General features: G+C 44.1%; 1 protein-coding gene across 1 annotated transcript; it reads left to right on the top strand.

Moving 5' to 3' along the window:
- Window positions 1-708: 708 nt before the first annotated feature.
- On the top strand, window positions 709-8595 carry LOC135234172 (cytochrome b-c1 complex subunit 1, mitochondrial-like). Its single transcript, XM_064298481.1, has 13 exons — window positions 709-867; window positions 2499-2639; window positions 2926-3012; window positions 3421-3550; window positions 3843-4041; window positions 4195-4274; window positions 4905-5020; window positions 5238-5381; window positions 6089-6249; window positions 6515-6600; window positions 6917-7005; window positions 7698-7773; window positions 7957-8595. Exons 1-13 carry the CDS (start codon window positions 805-807, stop codon window positions 8019-8021), a joined length of 1437 nt encoding a protein of 478 aa, XP_064154551.1. The 5' UTR covers window positions 709-804; the 3' UTR covers window positions 8022-8595.
- Window positions 8596-15443: the final 6848 nt, after the last annotated feature.

Genomic DNA, 15443 nt, shown 5'->3' with positions numbered 1-15443 from the left:
AAGAGAGAACACACATATGCAGATAGATTAAATGTGATAGTTTGGAAATAAATACAAAGAAATAAATGTAAAGAAAATTAGAGTAGCATACAATAGATTGCACACCCCCACTGTCCTGAATAGTAGACATGGCTGCTTGAAATTGAGTCCTTTTTTCTCTTGTCCAATAGGCAGTGGTTTATGCCTAATGTAATTATGATTATAAGCATTTGTAAGTGATGATAAATTGTGAAAGAGTACAAATCTCCCCCTCAAAATGTTTCAGAAATTGTATACTTAAATCAGTATGAATTGTATATAAAATAAAGCTTATCAGGGCGGCACGGTGGTGCAGTGTCGCCTCACAGCAAGAAGGTTGTGAGTTTGAATCTCGGCTTGGGGCCTTTCTGTGTGGAGTTTACATGTTCTCCCCGTGTCCGTGTGGGTTTCCTCCGGGTACTTCTGTTTCCTCCTACAGTCCAAAGACATGCAGGTACGCTAATTGGCGACTCTAAATTGCCCATAGTTATGAGTATGTGAGTGAATGGTGTGTGCCCTGCGATAGATTGGCGGCCCTGCCAACCCATAGTTTAGCCGATGGCATATCTGCCGTCCCAATTGTCGCACACCTCCTTGACTACTATTGATGTTAGACCGCTATTCTCTATAAATGCCCTGGATCGTGCCATACAAATGTTTAGGCGTTCAATCAGGGGACTTCCACTTGCATCCACTATCTCTCAAAAACGTGTGCACTGCCACGGCCGTACGTGCGCGCTCCCGTGGTGCGATTCTGTCTGATAGTGATAGAAGTTGGGACGAGAAATGGCAGCGTCCGTGTGTCGAGTCGGGAGCACACTGAGACGAGCTTTTGTGAAAGCTCGTAGCGTAAGTAATTTTTTTTTCTTTGAATACAGGGTACGGGCAGTTCACAGAAGATTGTTAAAGCATTACAGAATTTATTCAAGTAATTTGAATGACACGTTAACTTATGTAGCTAGATGGCAAGCTAGCAAGATTGGCCCTCCAGGAAGGTCACAATGCATTACGTAGACTTGCTATCTAACGCCAGTTAGCTTGCAAGTTAGCTAGTTAGCATTGCTCTATAACGTTAGCTATCTATATTCGTACCATACTATTTTAATCTGGACGGGCTCAGTAATAAATAGGCAGAATAGCTAACTAGCTAATTTTCTAAGACTCCTGAAGGGACAGAGGATGTCGTTTTAACCGGACCGCAACAAGGTCAGCTAACGTTAGACTAGGTAGCTATCATAGCTACATTACCTCCCCTGACCTGGCTGTGGGGTAAGGTGGTGAGACACCAGCATTATAGGACAAGGGAACGTTTAATTGTCACTCGTGTTGGCAGCTGAACACATTGCCAATATTTTCAAGCTAACTAATTTACTGTTGCCTAAGACTGTTCGCTAGGTAGGTAGCTAGCTAACGTTAGACGTCGTAGCCGAATTTTGTCCTTATGTGAACTGCAGCTACACCGGCCGGTAAGTTAGCTGGCTCCCTAAAAATGTAGCTGTGTTGACATTTTGCAGTACGGTACAGGGATAGCTACCTAACAACCGTACAACTGATTGACAACAATGACAACCGTGCAGCTTATTGACGCTGTGTTAATTTGACGTTAGATTAATGTGACATTAGCTTGCCGAAATGCTTTTTTTCCAGTTAGCTTTCCTACTAGCTAGCTAGCATTTTGTTTGCCTCCCTCTGGAGAACATGATTCCCGAGAATGCAGGATTGCCAAATGTGTTTGGAATATATATTACGCCCAAAATAATATAACGTTAATCCTCACTGATTTTATTGTTACTGTGGCGTCCCATGATTATCACGTGGTCAAAACTGCAGTTGATAGTGGTCGGAAATTTAAGAACAATAAAATACATTTAGGAAATTAGTCAATATTTTATTTGCCTAACGTTACAGTGTTTTTTTTACATTTCATTGACAGGGGTTAAGTTGCTGATTAAAATAAAAAAAAGTTCTTAATGATTTTAGCGAAGGTGCATTTTATACGGCTATAAAATCACCACTAGAGACAAGTAAACCTACAATATAACCCGTGCCATTGTAGAGATCCTGAAAAGTATTTATTTGAAAGGGTCTATGCAATGTCCACAATGCAAGTGTGGTCAGGTGGTTAGGGAGAGGTTCATGTGATCAAGTGGTAGCTAGTTTGATATCCCTGTGTTGTACAGCTGTTGTACAGCTGTTGTACCCTTGAACAGACGACCTAACCAGAATTTTCAAATCATTGGCAAACAGAGTGAACGATTGATGTTTAAATTGGCATGAGATCAGTCTGCCAACATAATAAATTAGGAAATTTAATAGTGGCCAAGTGCTGGAATTGGGTTCATAGAACATTCAGATTATGTATATATATAACTCCCCTCACTATTTCTTTGCAGATGTGTAATATCCCTGTATTTTGCATTGCATTCTCCCTGTATGATTGTCTTTCTCATTAATAAGCCTTGCCTTCTCTGTCTCTGCAGCCTGCTCTCCTGTCTGTGAAGCGGGGCCAGGCTAGTGTTTCCTATGCTCAGAGCCTTCTGGCAATCCCTGAGGCACAGCTCACCACTCTGGACAACGGCTTACGGGTCGCTTCTGAGGAGACTGGACATGCCACCTGCACTGTGAGTCTGCGTCATTGTACGCTCACAGATACACTGGCAAACAACATGAGCCCTAAGAGACACACACACACACACGCACACGCCGTGCGCGCGCACACACACACACACACACACTCACTATTTTCGCTGTCTGGTCGCAAAATTTGTTTGCCTTCAGAACTCTCAAACTCAAAATGAACTTTTATATTTCTATTCTGACACGATCTGTTTTCCCTATTCAGTTCTCAGCCTTTATTTTGGTATGCGGTGCCTTTTCTGTGTCTCCCATACTGTCTGTCCTTTTAAGGTGGGCCTGTGGATCAGCTGTGGCAGCCGCTATGAGACTGAGAAGAACAACGGAGCAGGCTTCTTGCTGGAGCATATGGCCTTCAAGGTATGTGCAATAAATTGATAATATAGTCTTTAAAAGGTAAAAAAATAAGGAGTCTTATTAAGGGCTGAACATCTACTTTGTACTCTCTGACTAAATGTAGGCTTGATATGTGCTGTCTTATAATATCTCCAGTACAGTAAATATTACCATGAAAACGAAACAATGTTTCTGACCATTCTACTTCTTTATGGACAAAACCTTGCATGCATAATCCCTTTGGAAACATTTGATGCAATTGCTTGTTTGAGTTTATTCTGTGGTATTGGAATGTTGGATATGCAAAAGCATTGCTCATATCAGTGTGGTTGTCACATTTTCCTACCTTACAGCGTAAGCTCAGGAAATTAGCCTCACTTTCCCATCTTCTGCATATGTGCCCATATCTCTCTTACCCTCCTTCCTCAACAGGGAACAAAGAAGCATCCCCAGTCAGCTCTGGAGCAGGAAGTAGAGTCGATGGGAGCTCACCTGAATGCCTACACCACCCGCGAGCACACTGCCTACTTCATGAAGACCCTCAGCAAGGACATGCCCAAAGGTTGAGATCAATAATAATACTGATATGGTCCTATTTATATGCACAAGTCAATTTAAATTGTGCAGCAGGTGCCTCGCCTCTGGTTCTGGTGAGGGACTGCTGGTCTTTGTTTTCACCTTAAAATTCACATCCAGTTTTAGACCCAGGGAACCAGATGAGTTAAGTGTGTAATGAGCAGCTTTATTTGAAAAATTAAATGCTGAGTGTCAAAAAATGAGCGCACCCTGAAGGGGCGGGGCCCCGGGGCGGAGACAGCGTGTGGTTGAGTGAGCGTGCGTGTCTGTGCGCGCAGCGGTGGAGCTGCTGTCGGAGGTGGTGAAGAGCGTGGCGCTGAACGAGGCGGACCTGGAGCGGCAGCGCGGGGTGGTGCTGAAGGAGCTGGAGGAGGTGGAGGGCAGCCTGCAGGACGTCTGCCTGGACCTGCTCCACGCCACTGCCTTCCAGGGCACCTCCCTGGGTCACAGCGTCCTGGGGCCCACGCAGAACGCCAGGTACCGCATGCGGCGTGCGGCTTTCACCCCACACTTGAGACTAGGGATATACACTGGCTAAATTTGTTTGGCTTAAAAATGGAATGACTTTACAGCACCAGGTTTTGTGATTGACCTCTGTTCTCACAGTCCTCTCTCCGCTTTCCCCTGCAGATCTCTGACCCGGCAGGACTTGGTGGAGTACATCAACAGCCACTACAAAGCCCCGCGCATGGTGCTGGCTGCTGCTGGAGGTAGAGGACAGCGCTGAATTGGCCACTCTCTTGCTCAGTCCTCTTTGTTTTGCCTATGTCTGCTGCCGTGGTGACTGCGGTGGCTCTCCGCCCAGTTTCCCGGAGATGTCGCTGGGCATGTTGCTAATTTCTGATTTTCTGGTGTCTGGGCTCAATTTCCAGTTGTGGGGTGGCGGGGGGAACACTTGCCTGGCCATGTAGAAATGTATCCATCGCTGTGTGCCTGGCAGTGAGCAGTTTCCTTTGGCTTTTTACATCAAACATTATTTTGGCGAGATGATCAGGAGCAATTTGCTGCGCTGTCACAACTATTGTAAGCAGAAGGGTCTCAGGCTCAGTGCTCACAGGCTTCACCAGTCTGCCCACCACCACTACATGTCCATGTAATCTTTTGGTAGGACTTAGTCCCCTGCAGCTGAATTGATTCAGTGCAGTAATTTTGTTGTGAGTCTTTGCTCTGTAACTGTAGTGACAGCAGTGATTTTTCTACGACTCAGTCCTCTGCAGCTGAATTGATTCAGTGCAGCGATTTTGTAATGACTCCTGCACAGCTGTATTGGCTCGGTGTGCTGATGTAGGTGACCATGGTAACGTTGCAGTGTTGGGTCCCTCTTGTCTTCGCCCTTGCAGGAGTAAATCACAGTGAGCTGGTGGGTGTGGCCAAGCAGCACTTCAGTGACGTGTCCTTTGAGTACGAGGGGGACGCCGTGCCCGTAACGCCACCCTGCCGCTTCACCGGGAGCGAGGTGAGGACCGCGCGGTTTAAACCCCGCCCCTGTGGCCCCTGCGGCCCCTGTGGCCCCTGCGGCCCCAGGTCTGCTGATCACTGCACCGCTCGGGCACACACCTCTTCACACTGCCCTGTCTGTCTGAGCTGTTCTCCCTCAGTTGGCTTGTTTCACTCTTCTCCACCTCTCATTTTCTCTTTTTTCATCCTCTGACTCTCGCTCTCTCTCTCCGCAGATCCGCGTGCGTGATGACGCCATACCCCTGGCCCACGTCGCCATCGCAGTGGAGGGTGCCAGCGCTGCCAGCCCAGACATCGTGCCCCTCATGGTGGCCAACGCCATGATTGGCAGTTATGACATCACCTTCGGTGGGGGCAAGGTGAGGATCTCATTTTCCCTTCAGTTATTTTACCTTATAGACACAAAATATAAATCCGTTTTTAGGCAACATGGCTTCTCTGGCTGACCTGGCAACATATACACACATCTTTTGCATATCAGGGTATTTTGTTGAGGTGAAAGTGGATGTATAAGTTCCCTGCATGGTGTCTTCTCTTCTGTATTTGTTCCACTGTGGCCAGGCAGAAGCAGCAGATCATACTTGATATATGTGTGATAATAGAGCCTCTCATACTGCATGAATCATCTTGTGTTAAGTCACAATGTGGTTCTTTAAAAAAAAAAATCTTTAAAAATGTCCACTGTCGGCAGGTCTTCTCTGGGTTTGGTTGCAAAGCATTACGTTGATTCTTTGATGTGTGAAATTATAGATTGACTTCTTTTCGTGTATAATTGCTTGTTTGCATTTCATGTGTAAGATTATGTGGGGGACTATGACCATTATCATGAAGCCTTTAGAGTTATTTCATCTTGTTTATTTGTTTATTTTTAAACAGAGAGGTAACATCAGTGCGGCCACTGCCACGTTGCACGCACCCGACGCGCGTGTGATCCCGTGTGTTTGCGGCCGCGTCTGACCTCCTCTAAGCTGCAGTAGCACGCCCTCAGGAACGAGTCCCCTTGTGGCTGCAGCCTCCCGGGGCTCATTCCTCTGGCGGTGACGGGCGCTTATCTCTCTCTGTGCAGAACCTGAGCAGCCGTCTGGCCTGCATGGCGGTGGAGGACGACCTGTGCCACAGCTTCCAGGCCTTCCACTCCTCCTACAGCGACACCGGCCTGCTGGGCGTCCACTTTGTCTCCGACAAGCACAAAATCGAGGACATGATGGACTGCGTCCAGAACCAGTGGTCAGTGAGGCGCTGGACGCGCCCCCTACACTCCCGTCCGATGGCTCTCGCTGCTGCTCGCTGATACTCACAGAGCCCGTGGACATTGGCTCATGCATAATGATAATCGTCTGTAATCACTGATATTTGCCTGTAATCACTGGTATTCCCTGATTCTCCCTAATATCCGGTGATGCTGGCAGACGCCTGGCTGGCTCTGTAGATGTATTCTCTGGTGTCTGTTGTGCGTCACACGCGCTGTTGTGTGTTGCTGTGCCCGGCCCAGGATGAACCTGTGCACCACCGTCACAGAGAGCGAGGTCTCCAGGGCTAAGAACGTGCTGAAGGCCAGCCTCCTGAGCCAGCTGGATGGTGAGCGGGGCTCTCCTCCTCCCTCTTTCCTCTCCTCTTCTTTCTCTTTCTGTCTCACTCACCTGTTTTCTCTTTTCTCTCTCCATTTTCCCTCTTTTCAGTGCTCAGCTTGCTGTGCTCTGTGATGTATTTACTCTCCAGTGCTCAGCTTGCTGTGCTCTGTGATGTATTTACTCTCCAGTGCTCAGCTTGCTGTGCTCTGTGATGTATTTACTCTCCAGTGCTCAGCTTGCTGTGCTCTGTGATGTATTTACTCTCCAGTGCTCAGCTTGCTGTGCTCTGTGATGTAATGGCTCTGTGCTGTTGTACCCTGCAGGCACTACCCCACTCTGTGAGGACATTGCCAGGCACATCCTCGCCTTCGGCCGGCGGGTCTCCCTGGCTGAGTGGAATGCCATGATTGATGTGAGTACGGCTGTGGGTCTGCACCAATCAGAACCCTGTTTAATTTCACCCTTACGCCAATCAGAACACTGTTTAAGTTCATTTTTGCACCCATCAGAGCCCTGGTTCTGTCATTAATTTTTTTAAATGATCTAAAAAATATTGTCATTTGAAGCATCCCTGAATATTTTACTAACACAATGAAAGATATGAACAGAACCATTTACATCTCATTAACAATTTATTGGGTAGGCTTCATTATGAAGCAAATTCTGTTAGATGTCCACCCACCCAAAAACATTCAAACACGTAATCATGTTCAGAAAAAGGAACCCATTTATCTGCAACAGCTGCATTATTGCAGTCATTTCCCCAAAGCAATCAGCAGTGCTCATTCACTACCTGTCTCTGCGGAAATCGTTAGGACCTTTTGTTATGATGGCGACTGTTAGGTGTCAGAATTCAAATGGATTGTTTTTATTGTAGCTGATTAAATCTATCCGTTAGATTGATTGCTCCTATCAGAAGGTTGTTAGCAACCTGTTTAATTTCCACACTCTCACAGCAATCAGTGGTTGGGTCAAAGCAGAGCAGGTAACCCGTTGTTTGCCTGAGCTGTCTGAAGCATTTATCTATAAACTGGCAGGATGAAACTTCTCAGTGGTCTGCTGTCACTGAGCTATCTCACGCTCCGTTTCCCCCCTCCCATACAGAGTGTTACCGCAAAGGTGGTGCGTGATGTCTGCTCCAAATACCTCTATGACAAGTGTCCTGCAGTGGCTGCTGTCGGTAAGAGAAAGCCATTAATATGGAAAATAATCAGTGTTTGAGTAAAGGTTGTCATGAGAGTGTGTGTGTGTGTGTGTGATGAGTGTGTGTGCGTGTGTGTGTTGGTATGTGGAGGTGTGCGTACGTGCACACGTGTGTACTCGTGCCTGTCCTCTTGTGGTGACTGTTGTCTCTTTCCCTCAGGTCCTGTGGAGCAGTTGCCCGACTACAACAGAATGCGCAGCGCCATGTACTGGCTCCGCTTCTAAACCTGCCCCCAGGGACGAGCTCCCCAGACCTGTCCCCATCCTTCCTACTTCTCCCCCTCCTTCTCCTCCTCCTTCCCCCTCCCCATCTCCATGTGACATGAGGAGGGAGAGGTCTGGGCTCATCGGTTCAGAGAACTCACAGTTTGTGTCACCTGCTGTCCCTTTGTCGTGATGTCACACACCTTCCTTCATTATGACCGGCCCCCCCATGTGTGTCAGAGCAGGGCGGGGTTTTGGCTTTAGGATGGGCTGAACATTGCCTTCACGCTCTGCTTCATTTGCTATTTTTACTGTCAAATTTTATTCAGAAGAAAAAAATGCAGTTCAATCCACAGGAATAAGAAACCAGGGAATGTTGTCGGCTGTTTTTCTCGTCTTAAAATATCTACATTTTCTTGGGCGTTAGTTGTTCAGACGACGTGAAATTTACTGGTACAGAGTTTAAATTGCACAAACGATTACAACCAGAGGAGCACAGGGAGGTATTTATGAATTGTTGTTCTAGCTTGTCTACCAGTGTAAATAACAGTCGCTCTCATTCCGAAAAAGTTCAAATAAACAATTGTGAAATGTATTCTTTTTTTGTGTGCTTTGTTGTGCCGGTCCTGTGTGACTGAATTTAAAAAGGATTATTTCCAGATCTGGAAAGGAATGCCCTCAAGGCTAACAGCTTTGGAAATGTTTTGAAAAACAAAACCATTCATGGGAAATTAAATTTGGCTGGTTAATATATCTGAATGTTTTTGAATTAGATATTTAAAATATATCTTAACAATCTGTTTTATTCATGTACAAGGAGTGTGTATTGAGCTGTGGACAGTATATTTGGCTTCTGTGATGGAAATTCAAGAAATAGCACAGTTCTGGATGTCCTTTGTTTGTAAATCACATGGAAATACAGGTTTTAGTGAAATGTCACTACAGCTGCATCACAACTTGGAGAACAATTTGACTAATTCCTGTAATTTCCTAAATCCGTGCTGTGGGAGGTCAGGTTACAGGAAAGTGCTGTTCAGGCAAGTCTCCTTTCACTACTCCACAGTACTGGGACAGAATTGTGTACAGACTAGAGAAAACAGGCATCTTCAGAGATTGAATACTTCACTCAGCCACATGCATCAGTTGGATTATTTGAATAACTTTGGTGGATAACTGGTTCCAAAACAACAGTTTATACTTCTGTTACATGCTTCCAAGTACAGCTAATTGTGCCATTTCTGTTTGAAAAATTTAGTTTTATCTTAATATTTATCAGTTTAGGTATCATTTAGGTTTTAGCTCATAACAGAATGTTTTACACTCCACGCTGTTACAGAAAAACTTGAGATTTTACATTTTCCATAAATCTAATTTCAGCTATGTCATGGTAAAAACTAATAAAATCTGCAAACCCTGTATCCTCAGAACAGTTCTAAATATTTCAGATAAACGCTGGGAATTTCTTCTCTACCCCGAGGGCAGGTATCTTCCCCCCCCAAAAAAATTCCTTATTTATGTGATGTGATTATGTAATCTCAGGGAACATATGTTGATATCTGCTATCCTGTGCAAAGTAGAGCATGTAACTATGGCTCCCAGCATTTGCTCTTATATATTGGAAACATTGCAAATGCTTCATGAAAATGCATTTGTATTGCTTTGTGTAGTGTGTTATTGATTTCTTGTACATGTATCAAGATAACAATGTTTAGATGAGCCACAAAAATCATGCACCGTTTCAAACTGACAAATTTGATGTGATGTAATAGATATAGCCTTCAGATAATTTGATTTGCTGTAGCTTTTAAAGTGTGATTTATTTATTGGCTTATTTAAAGGTCCACGAAAACAGGTTCAGGTTCAATATACTCATTGGAGAAGTTAGCTCTATTTGTACAGAGGTGTTAATGCAAAATGTTGGAATATTCAGAGGAGCTGCTGACCCATACCTTGGAAAGGCATTCCCAGGAATTTCTCTGAAAGATGAAATCGCGTACATCATCACTGATGCGTCAGATGGATATTGAATGTGAAAGGGCTCTGTTTCAATGGTCATAAGGCAATAGAGAAAATATTCTGCCCCTTGTGCAATGCAATCTCATGTACAGTAGAGGATAAGTATTCATAGTAGAAAATGTATCACTCAAGTGTAGGGAAATGCTACATGCATGTCCATTCAACATCAGATTTCTCATGTCCTTTAAGAAAGAGCTATATCTTTTAGGGATACAGAAAATGTCTTCATTTGTGATTACCGAAGCTACTCAACTTATTTTTTTCTATATGCACTACATCTTGTGGTACCTGGCCTCCACTAGCATATATTGTGTTTCCCTGCCTGAAGCATACCTACCTGCAAGCCCTTGTTTGGGTCACCCTGTTGTAGCGCATTTTATCCACCAGAGGGATCCTGGCAAAAGTGCCAGACTTTGTTCCCAAATCTGGCAGCGGTTGAAGTTAGCAGGGTTAATCGTTCAAGTGTCTTTTTGTTCTTTTTGTCATTCTTTCCCAGCCTTTTATCTTGTACAGTTCAGTCTTCAGGCGGGACATTAGTATTACCACAAATCAAGAGCATGCCCAGGATAATTCAGTCTGTTTTCCCCCAGCACTGGAAATCCCTCCCTCTCGGTCTATCCGGCGTTTCACCCAGGCCTTTCCTCTTTTTATTCTCTCAAGATTAAAGGTCGAATTATTCTATCTTACCCTTGGCTTTGTAGCAGCAACATCTCGATCCAACCTCTTCCCCCCTCCTTCTAGTCTCCTTTTATAGCTTTTTTTCTCCTGTTTTTTGCAAGTGGCTGAAGGGATGTTTGAGACAGGATGAGTCTCAACGAGCATCAACAGTTATCATTCGGTCAGAACTAGCAGTTCATTTCTTTGTGCTCAAGGGCAAGGATGCTTTTGGATGCTTTTGATTTTTAAAGAGGTAAAAGCAAAACAAATATTCTGCACCTCAGGCGGTTAACTATTCATTAATAGTCGTATATTGTCTTACCTTAGTTCCTGTTATAAAGTGTTGCTTTAATGTTTACTTCTGACCTTAAACCTCTCTTTAGTGGGCTTTGTCTATTTTAACCACATTAGCTAATATATGATTCTTGCTTTGTTGCTACAGTGTTATTGAAGTGGTGTAACATTGTTACAGCCTAACAGAAGGGTCAGATTATTAAATGTTACATTACATTACATTCATGTAGCTGATGCTAAATTACAATTGCAGTTACAGTATAATCTCATGGGAGCCAACTAACAGAAGTTGCTTTTTTGCCAAAAAAAAAAAAAAAATCATAAAAATAACATGGTTCTTCAGTTACACACTGTATTAAGTTAGTGATATCCATCAGTATGTATGTTACATAGAGCTGTAATAGTGTGCCTCTGTTCCCAGGTAACTGGCTGCCCCTGAGCCAGGTGCTGCTGGGAGAAAGCTGACCTGCTTGGTATTGCTCTGGCTTCCTCAGGCCCTGCTCCATATCACCATGGCAGTAGACAGCGCAGGCGATGGATACTTTGGCTGCTCTGAGCTGAACTTTTAGACTTTCTCCTCCTGTTCCCTGGAAGTGTACAACCAGCCCAATGAAAGATGCTATTCATTCAAAGCCCCTTTGACGTAGAAAGCTTCTCTCTCCCCTCTATTTTGCTATTTTCACATCCGTTTTTTCCCCCCCAGACATTTCATACTCACTTTAACATTTTAAGTAACACATGATATGAGCATGCTGTCCCGAGCTACAAGTTGATTATAAGAATTGTAATGGAATTATGAGGTATAAGTAAGAATTCAAGAAGCAAGAGGCCATGTGGTGTTTTCAGCTTGTGGGGGCAAATCCAATCCATATCTGATAATGCAAAGCAGAGAACTGGGTTGCATGAAGTTGCCTGTGTTGAATCAACGTATGAGTCAGGAAGAAGTGCTTGACACATTCCCCTCACATCTGTGTTTACATCCTGTACCGTCTCACATTTATATTAACTCTTTCAACTTTCTTTCTTTGTGTTTCTCTCTTTTTATTGCTGTGTTTTCATCTTACACAAAGGTATTCCATTGCACCCTGAGAGATGTGAAAAAGAACCACTAGGAGTGTCTCCTCTCACGCTAAACAAACCCAGGCAAGACTTGCATACGTACAAGCACACGCTAGTAGAACCTACTGATCTGAACCCCAAACACTTGTAATCTGTACCCACTCAACCCTCAAAACCAGACAGCTTAATGTCATACTAGACAAATTAAAGAGCAGAGAAGTTAATGTGATTTGGGCCAATCCAAAAACATAATTACAGCAGGGAATGGTTTGACTGGATGCAACCAAGTTAGATGGCTGTATGTCGACACCCACAATGTGCTGTCTACACTGAGGAGCTGGAGAGAGAATAACGTCCTGTTTTTGCCTGTGTTCAGTCATACGGCCATGATGTGGAAGTGTTTGCGTGTGGTATACCACCATCTAACACACGGTACCCACAACACTGCCTCATCACATGTACCCTGCATCCCATCCTCATTTTACACTTATGAAACTAGCCTCAGTTACTTGGCAGGTGTGCTACTGTTTTGTGGGAACACTGCCTTGCCAATATAGCACTGGGAGAGAAGACCTATCCAGTGTTTCCCACATTAATAAAGGCAGTGACTATACAATAAAACATGCTCTTTTCTTCCACATAAACTCATTTAAACAGAATTTGGATGATTTCGTTTGGCCATGCAATTAATGCCTTGGGCTGAACTTGTTTGCACTTTTTTCCTTATCCTATTTTATATCTGAATTTTTCTGTCAATTACATAATTACAAATCCTTCAACACCCTTTATACCACTTATTCTCATTCTGATTCAGGAGAGTATTGGCATCTACGGTTCTCCTCTGAAATATGCGGTGTCACTACCTACTCTTTTGACACCGCAGACTACAGGCTAAGCTTGCAGTGAGTGAAATCAGAGGAAAATCTTTCATATGTGGGTTTAGCATGCTATCCACTGGTGCCTGGTTGACCAGCAGGGGTCACTAGACATTGAAATAGATCCCTAACTGACTGAACCCACCCATAGCCTGGGAAATGCAATGACCCAATTGTGCATTGCCCTATGGAGTTACCAGCCGCAGCTGGCACTGGAATGGTCCAGATTCGATCCAAGGCCATGAGGCTCATCCATGCACCATAGTATAGCATAGCAGTCCTTCTGTGAAATGATTTACTGTAACATATGAAAGGATGTGGATCAGCTCCAGGGCGTGACACTTAATTCAGGCTCCCCGCTGGATTGTTCTGGAAGCCTGGCAGTGTTATGCATGTTGGTTGAGTGAAGGAAAGACAGAGGGGACTGCTGGGAGGTCAGCGAGTGGCAGAGTGAACTGCCCTTCACAGCTATATGACTGGGCTTTTCAGACAGTCATTATGCCAAGTGTTCACTCACAGCTATGCCATATTAGCCGACATTTATACCCTGGAGCAAATGAAACAGACAGAGGTGAATCACAGCTGTGGTTTCATTGTTCTGACAGGAGGTGATTCAGCATCGTCCTGAAGGGATTATACAGGAAGGCAAATATATACACGTGCACCAACAGCATGTGCATGTGCACCAACTGCATGTGTACCCATTAGTTCATGATAATCACTCATCAGATGGTCTCATCCACTGACTTACAGATATATATATATAAACGTCAGATATCACCAAAACCCTGGTTGACATATAGGGAGATTTTAATCTCTCAAAATTGCTCCTTGAAGGTGCTATGAGACCATTTTTGTGAAAAAGGTGAGAGGTTTTTTGAAAACAGCATGTTCAAGGGCTTTAGAGAGAAAAGGAAGATCAAAAGTTCTGGATGACAGATGTGTGAAGAGTGCGTTTCTTGAGCACAGGGGTGATATGCTGTTTAAAGACTGTGAAGACACATCCAGTGGACAGGTATGAGTTTACCAGGGAGACAATCGGGAGGGAGGGATAAACTGGATGAAGGGTGTGGGGATGGCATAAACAGGGGACAGATAAATAGAAGAACCCACACATGCATGGGCACTGAAATAGACCAACAACCTATACAGTTCTAATGTTCACACAATGCAAATATGTAAATATAAAACTTACATGCAAACTATCCACACATGTATTCTCCACCCTTCCTACTCTCAGCATTATACTTTATGTTGTACATTCCCAGTTGGCATCTATGCCTGTGTTCTTGGGGTGCTGGAATTTTTCTGTTTCGTGTTCTGTTTTGTGGTTCACCTTTCAGTTAAGCTAACCCCAGCTACTAAAACTGCAATAATTCACTGTCTGAAATGCAGTAAAACTGTTGGATTTTGGCCACAAGGCAAAATCTGTACTGTCTCTCTTGAAAAACAAGCAAACATTCTGTGCACATTTTTATAATTATTATGATGAGGATATGCAATAATGATATAATAATAACAATTAACATTTTCCCTGTTTGTGTGTCTTTACGGACAAATGAATAAGCCATTTCAGCACAGATTTTGGTATGCGTGGTGTCAGAGTAGGGCCTCTGGTAACCACATGCATGCTGGCTACTGTGCTACAACATACAGGCACGGTAGTGATAGGTCTAAGTCAGGGGTTTTCAACCTGGCTGATCCAGGGACCCCCACCCAGGCTTCAAGGCATCCAGGGGACCTTCATCAAATGCCTAAAATGGTTATACGTAAAAAAAGGTTTTATATTTTGAAATATTTCCCCAAATCTATATATAGCCATTGCATTTCAAGTCTGGTTTGGGACCCCCCACAGTATCTTCCAGTACCCCCAGGGGTCCACGAACCCCCTGTTGAAAACCCAGGGTTTAAGAAATCCATCTCCCATTGCCCAAACAGAATTAATTTATTTACGCTGTGTGTCCATAAATAGAAACAAATAATGAAACATCCACCCACTCCCTGTCACGGTTGAAATGGTACTCCTTTTTATATGTGGCCTTTGGATGCCTTTCATCTGTCATAAATCAAACATGCAAATGCAGGGAAAAAAGCTAGTCTGGAAGCAAATAAACAGGAATGTGCATGTGATGGAACATTCTGTCCCTCCCTCCGTGTGTTTTTTCGAGCTGAGCCTCTAATCCTGTCCTCCTCTCTGTCTAGGAGAATGGATGGAGTCTCTTACCTGTCTGTCTCCGTCTGTCTGTCTGATTCGAGAGAAACAGTGGTGTGGTTTTCTCTGTTGTTCTGAGAGAGGGAATCTCCAGTCTCTCCATCTGCAGAGACACAGTGTCTATCAATTCATCTTTTTAATGGACAGATATGTCTCTCTGAATGAGCTTGGAAAGCTAAACTCTGCAGTTTAAAAAAACCCACAACAGAGAGATGAGCTATTTGTAGTTTTATTTCTGCAGTGCAGATTTATTGTCCCACATGACATCCACATTGCCACTGCATAGATGATGGATACAGCACATAGAGATGGTGAAGAATCCCACTGAAG

Source organism: Anguilla rostrata, chromosome 11, assembly GCF_018555375.3.
Source record: "Anguilla rostrata isolate EN2019 chromosome 11, ASM1855537v3, whole genome shotgun sequence".
Taxonomy (NCBI): domain Eukaryota; kingdom Metazoa; phylum Chordata; class Actinopteri; order Anguilliformes; family Anguillidae; genus Anguilla; species Anguilla rostrata.
Note: the sequence above shows the minus strand (reverse complement) of the source record. Positions and strands in the feature narration are given on the sequence as shown.

Coding starts and splice junctions, on each gene's coding strand:
- LOC135234172 (XM_064298481.1), top strand. CDS start 805: ATGGCAGCGTCCGTGTGTCGAGTCGGGAGCACACTGAGACGAGCTTTT. Junction 6,250..6,514: donor GACTGCGTCCAGAACCAGTG/GTCAGTGAGGCG, acceptor TGCCCGGCCCAG/GATGAACCTGTGCACCACCG. Junction 7,006..7,697: donor AGTGGAATGCCATGATTGAT/GTGAGTACGGCT, acceptor CCTCCCATACAG/AGTGTTACCGCAAAGGTGGT.